At 51.8% G+C, this 6,050-nt stretch overlaps 1 protein-coding gene across 1 annotated transcript in view; it reads right to left on the bottom strand.

Moving 5' to 3' along the window:
* Dvl3 (dishevelled segment polarity protein 3) overlaps window positions 1–4,631 on the bottom strand; it is an 11,675-nt gene extending 7,044 nt beyond the window's left edge. Inside the window, exons 1-13 of the mRNA XM_013354406.2 lie at window positions 4,603–4,631; window positions 4,248–4,395; window positions 3,715–3,836; window positions 3,490–3,599; window positions 3,186–3,321; window positions 2,931–3,024; window positions 2,677–2,746; window positions 1,716–1,855; window positions 1,532–1,608; window positions 1,358–1,425; window positions 1,103–1,252; window positions 542–673; window positions 222–389 (exon numbers count right to left, since the gene is read on the bottom strand). Coding sequence (XP_013209860.2) covers window positions 222–389; window positions 542–673; window positions 1,103–1,252; window positions 1,358–1,425; window positions 1,532–1,608; window positions 1,716–1,855; window positions 2,677–2,746; window positions 2,931–3,024; window positions 3,186–3,321; window positions 3,490–3,599; window positions 3,715–3,836; window positions 4,248–4,395; window positions 4,603–4,631 — 1,444 coding nt within the window. The remainder of the gene's footprint in view (window positions 1–221; window positions 390–541; window positions 674–1,102; window positions 1,253–1,357; window positions 1,426–1,531; window positions 1,609–1,715; window positions 1,856–2,676; window positions 2,747–2,930; window positions 3,025–3,185; window positions 3,322–3,489; window positions 3,600–3,714; window positions 3,837–4,247; window positions 4,396–4,602) is intronic.
* Between the last annotated feature and the right edge of the window lie 1,419 nt (window positions 4,632–6,050).

The raw sequence follows: 6,050 nt of genomic DNA, 5'->3' as shown, positions 1-6,050 counted from the left end.
ACCCTATCACACCCTTACTCCTATCCAGGAGACAAGAAGGTGGGGGATTCTGGGTATGGTGGTGGCAAGCACTTATAATCCAACACTCAGGAGGCTGAGGCAGGATTTCTGCAAGTTCGAAGTCAAGCTGGCTACACAGCAGGTATCAGGTCAGTATAATCTACAGAGCAAGGCCCTGTCTCTAAAAAGGCAAGAAGCAAAGGTGATGGGGAGGCACGTACTGCCACAGAGGTCACCAAAGATGTAGTAGCACTGCTCGGAGAACGTGATTTTGTTGACGGTATGGCGGATGAAACCGGCTTTCAGCAGGTTGCTGGCATACTTGCGGGCCTCCCGCCGGTCTGTGAATCCTTCCACGTTGTGGTACAGCCAGTCCACCACGTCTGAGCCTGGGGATAAGGCAGCCAGTTGATTTGGGTTCCTCTGGCTTCACAGAAGCTGTAAGGCTGGGGCAATGAGTAGCCCAAGGGTCGTGTCCCCCCCCCCACCCTGGTCCACGACTCCCTACCCTTCCCTTCATCTCGCTGTAAGGTTCTCTCACCAATGAAAGCATTGGGAATGGTAATCTTGAGCCACATGCGGTCTCGAACCTCCAACCCTGATTCAGGGGAGGCCATGGCTTTTACGATGGCTGCCATGTCACTGTGGATTGAGAGGTGGAAGTCATCTAGGCCTAGGGGGAGAGGTGGAGTAGTGAGGCAAAGAGTCACCATGGAGTTAGGAAGACAAGAGCGGTGTTCCCGCTCCCCCACTCAGAATAATTCAATTAGCACAGTGCAGATGTACATTTATGACAATAAAAATGAGTGCTTACTTCATGCCACACAGTAATGATGTTCTACTGAGACCCTCTTGTTAAACACCACAGGAACCTGGTGAAGTATATACTGGTGGTCCCACTGTACGAGAGTAAACTGAGGCTCTGTGGGCGCTCACTGTGCGTGAGGAAGCATATAGTGTCCAGTGCAGTTCTAAGTGCCCCCTGGGGAGGGCTGCGGTGTGAGGTGTCTGGACTGAGGAGACTCTCACAGGCCCTGCAGAGCACAAGCGGCTCACACCAGTCCTCACACCTTGTCTGCAGGGCCCTGAGGACAGTACTCACGTTCTGTGTCAGGGATGGAGCTGGTGATAGAGGAGCTGGTGGAGGTGATGGTGCTCAGGGAGGGGCTCATGCCATAGGCAGGGAAGGTGCCTGTCATGGCTGCAGTGTGAGAGACCCAGGCTGCAGGGTCAATGGGCCGGATGGGCTCACCTGCAAGGAGAAGGAGTCGCAGGCTGTCCATCTCCCCTCAAGGGAGGCGGGACAGAGTTGACGTATGCCAGCACCAACTTTGGGCTGAATCCCTGGTCTACTTACTCCGGGGTAATGTGAAGCAGCCACGTGGACTTGGGTCCCAGCACTTGGCTACAGTCAGAGTGATGGGCCTGAAAACAAGGTTGTCCTAGTAAAGGCAGGAGGTATGAAGGCCAGACCAAGCCTCCCTCCAGAAATGCCTTCCCCATCTTCCCCAGAATCCCATCCCGTTCATACCCTGGTTTGTGTACGATCTCCCGAAGTACTCGGACTGCATCGTCATTGCTCATGTTCTCAAAGTTGATCTCATTTACCTGTGAAAGAGGGCAGGGGGTGAGATAACAGGGGAGCTGGGCCGAGGGTCTTCCTCCAGACAGCGGGGATATCTCACTATGCTACCACCCAGGGTGGACACTGATACCTGTAATAGCATGTCTCCTGGCTCAATGCGTCCATCGGCCGCCACAGCCCCACCTTTCATGATGGAGCCAATGTAGATGCCTCCATCACCTCGCTCATTGCTTTGGCCCACAATGGAGATGCCCAGGAAGTTATACTTTTCTGCAGGGAATAATTTAATAATAATTTAACACCTTGAGCCAGGCAGGGACCCTACCCATTAGTACAGGGCAGAGAGAGGTCCTGACTGACATACTAACCATGTAAATATTACTGTACGTGTGCACTTAAATATGCTTTCAATTTTCCTACTGGTTACAAGGCAGGGACTCCGGACTTAGTTTTACAGATCAGCAAAACCCATGTGTCCTTCCTAAGCCAGTAGGTGGCAGGAGTTAAACTCAGACTCGAGTTAAGCTCTTTCTGTCATATTTATCCACATTTAAATTTTTTATTACATTTTTTCTATTTATTTTGCACTCATTTGTATTTGTGCGTGTGTGCCCAGGTCAGAGGACAACTTGTGGGAGTCAGTTTTTCTCCTTCTACCACGTGGGTTCTGGGGACTGGACTCTGGCTTGGCAGCAGGCCCACCTGCTGAGCCACCAGGCACCAGCTGTTGTCTAAAGAGTCAGAAGTCAGAGAGCAAGGAAGGATGCAATGGCAAGATGAGCAGGGACAGGGCTGGCTCTGAGAAATCCCCTCCCTCAGGAAACCTCTCATGGTACCACAGTTCTCTGGTTATCTGCTGAAGCCCTGACAACGAAATACTAAAATGATCACATTATGTGCCAGTATTTATAAAAAACAACAACACGAGAACAGGGAACAAATATAGTCCTTCCTGTTTTGGATATGGAACCCAGGACCTTGTACTCTGCCACTGAGATCCCACCCCAAGTCCCAGAAAATGTGTGCTGTGGTTCCCAGAAACCCCTTACGCTGTCCCAGCAGAGGCACTGGACCGTGTTCAGCAGACTCACCCATGTTGAGAGTGACCGTGATGATATTGAGGGACATGGTGGAGTCTGTGATACTGCTGAAGGACGAGGACTGGAAGAGACAGTGGCTGTGAGCAACAGGCAGGGCGGGTGTTCCTCCTCAGCCCACCACCCTTACCCCTAAGATTCCAATCACCGAACCAAACAGAAGGGCTTCGAGGAAGAAAGAGCTGTGGTCCTGCCTGGGAAGGACTCATAATCTGCCCTGTTCATCCTGAACATGGAAGAGCCCATACCCGCTCAATCCGGGAGACCTTCTGCTTCCGCCGCCGCCGCTTGTGTCTCCTCATCAGACGCGAGGCACTGCTCTGTTCTGTGGAGCTGCTGAACCTGTGGGGCCCAAAGTCGTTCCCCACCAGGCTGGCCCATCCTGGCCCCAACAAAACGCCCACATCCCTCCCAGAGGTGAAGCATCAGCAGGATTCCGGCCTCCTCATGGGTCACTTGCCCTCCTCACTCCCATCCCAGTACCTATGAAAGGCAAGCCCCACCTGCTGGTGGAGTCATCCTCATCAGAGTCAAAGAAGCTGGTAGTCTCCAGCTCACTGCTCATAAGGGTGGATGAACTGTCATAGCCGCCCGGCTCCCGCCGCCGCTCCCCCTTCGCAGTTCCATTGAGCCGGGCTGCTGCAAGGGAGGTAGGCAGCTGAGTCTATGCAAGGCCCAATGGAGGGAAGAAGGGATATGTGGTGGGCAGGACAGGGGCCAGGCATATCCAAAGCTCAGGAAATAGGATAAAGGGGCAGGGAGCTAGCTGGAATCTGAGGGGAAGGGCTGGAAGTGAGGGATACAAACCGTGTTCTGGGCCATCCCTCCGTCGGGGCCGCTCCCGTTGGGCAGACACCAAGGAGTCAGTCTCCGTGTCATTGTCCAGGTTCTCCTGGCTGCCTCCACTGGCATGAGGGCTAAAGGGGAGGGAGGACTTGTTGGAGAAGAGAAGAGGCTGGGAGCTACCCAGCCCTGGGTTGAGCTGAGGTACCCCTTCCCCTTGGGTCATTCCCTCCTTAAAGTCACACTTACTGAAAGGATGGGGGTCGAGAGTCCCCAATGCCTCCTGTGCGCTCCATTGAAGGTGGCAGCTCTGCCGGGTTGTCAGCACAGAAGGGGGCTGGCTCTGGGTGAGAGCCCTCAGCGGATACCAGCTGCCAAGAAGGAAATGAGTGGTCACAAGGTTGCCAAGGCAAGGCAAGATGCTGCTGCTAGCACGCCATCAAAGGCTGGAGGGAGCGAGACCGAGAAGACAGGCCCATGGCTGGCAGGCATGGGTGACTGTAGCAGAGTCGGGGCACAGCACAAACGACAGAGGATGCCAGCTGGCAGCAGGTGTCTGGACGGACACAGGAGACCTCTGAGTCTCCACCATGTCTTCCTGTTCCTCCCTCCACTATTCTCGCAATTTTATTAAAGGCTGAAGACTCTAGATTAAGAAATTATTAGAAAACTAAAGGTAGATTCAGATACAAAGGCATAAAATCCCTAAATGCAATCTCAGCTAAGCCTTTCCTCCCTCCAGCCAGCACGGGGGATACAGCTAGAGGCCAACGGCTCCTTACCCAGGACACCACGCGGCCATTGAAGCAGGGTAGCTTGGCATTGTCATCCGAGATCTCCTCCTTCACCACTCTGCAGGGAAAGGGGGATGTCAGAGAGACTTTCTGATGTGGGAATGGAGGGTGCCCATAATCTGAGCTGTCGTTTACCCTAAGTGGGAGATCAAGCCATCAATACAAGGCTGTTCAGCTGTGAGGAGGGACTGGGGACATATCCTTAGCACCTCCAGGAAGTAGAACAGAAAAGAAGCTGTGGGGAGGACCAGAAGTCAGGAACACACACTATGCTCTGGGCCGAGCATCAACTCAGCCCTCAGGTGACTGGCAATTCTAATGGCCCCTCAGCACACCTCAGCACCTCCAGAGCGCTTGCCCTAGTCCCAGCATGACCTTCAGCTGGGAAAAGGCACACTTCTTACTGTTCTCTTCTCAGCTAGGAATCCTGACTTAGTTCTGAGAGCTGTGGACAAGGAGCTTAAGGGAGTGGAAAGAGGAGAGAAGGCATTCATAAACATCCATGTGACACATGTCTTGGAGGCTGAGGCAGGAGGATTATGAGGTGAGCCGCGGCAACAGAATGGGATTCTGTCACAGAAAAACAATGAATAAGGACGTAAGGAGGCTGAAGATGGAGCTCGTCCATCTCGCATGGTTGTGCATGCCTGTAATCCAGAATTAACAGAGGTGGAGGCAAGAGGACCAGTTTAAGGCTGTCCTTAGCTTTACAGTGAGTTTGGGGCCAGCTTGGGATACATGAGGACCTTCACCCTCACTCCTGCTCGGAAGAAAGGAAGAAAACTATCAGTGACAATTGGCTTTATTGAGTATGCATTTCAGGCCCAGCAGTATGCTAAGCACGCATACACTGTCTCATCCACACTCACAAGGATGCTATAGGGAAGAAAAGTGGGAAACTGAGCCTTGGTTCAACCAGCCACCTAAACACACTAGTAACAAGTAGGAAGCTGGTGTTTGAATCCATTTGTGTGACTCCACATTTCTATGTATTATGTCTTCTATTGCTATACTCAGAACATATAATTTTACTAAAATAAAAGTTGAGGGGTGGTGGCACACACACCTAATCCCAGCATTTGGGAGTAAGAGGCAGATGGCTCTCTGAGTTCGAGGCCAGCCTGGTCTACAAAGAGAGTTCCAGGACAGCCAGGGATATACAAAGAGACCCTGTCTCAAAAAAAAAAAAAACAAAAAAAAACCAAAACTATATATAAATATATAATTTTACTCCAGCCTCATTAGGTAGACAATATAATTCTCATTTCATGAATAAAGAAACTGACATTTGGTAACTTATTTATGGTTACAGTACTAAGAGACGTTAGAGCTGAAACTGAACCCCAGGTTGTTTCTGACCTCAATTCTCTCTTCACTCTATGTCACATTTTTCCCAGTTTGATGACAGATGTAATGGGTCTATGGGGAGTGGGGGGAAGTAACGTGGGGCGCGAGAGACCATAGAATGTGGCCACGGTGTGCAGCTTGGCCTTGGGAATGCGAGAGAGCCGGAAGTTAGATACCAACTCTGGTGTGGGGCCAGAGATGGACATAGAAGCTGTTGTGGACCATCACACTGTCACTCACCCCAGGGGTACAGAGTGAGGCAAATGTGACCACAGGTTAGAGGAGGACACATGCTTAGGGGTCTGGGACTACAATGGAGGAAGCTGTGAGGTTTAGACCCTGGGACAGCGGTTTCCTTGTGGTACATTCTTGAGTTTACGATGAAGCTCCCAGGCCAAGGCTGCCGGCCTCCTTCCATCCAGCTCCCTATTATTGCTAACCCCA

Source organism: Microtus ochrogaster, unplaced genomic scaffold (assembly GCF_000317375.1).
Source record: "Microtus ochrogaster isolate Prairie Vole_2 unplaced genomic scaffold, MicOch1.0 UNK43, whole genome shotgun sequence".
Taxonomy (NCBI): Eukaryota; Metazoa; Chordata; class Mammalia; order Rodentia; family Cricetidae; genus Microtus; species Microtus ochrogaster.
Note: the sequence above shows the minus strand (reverse complement) of the source record. Positions and strands in the feature narration are given on the sequence as shown.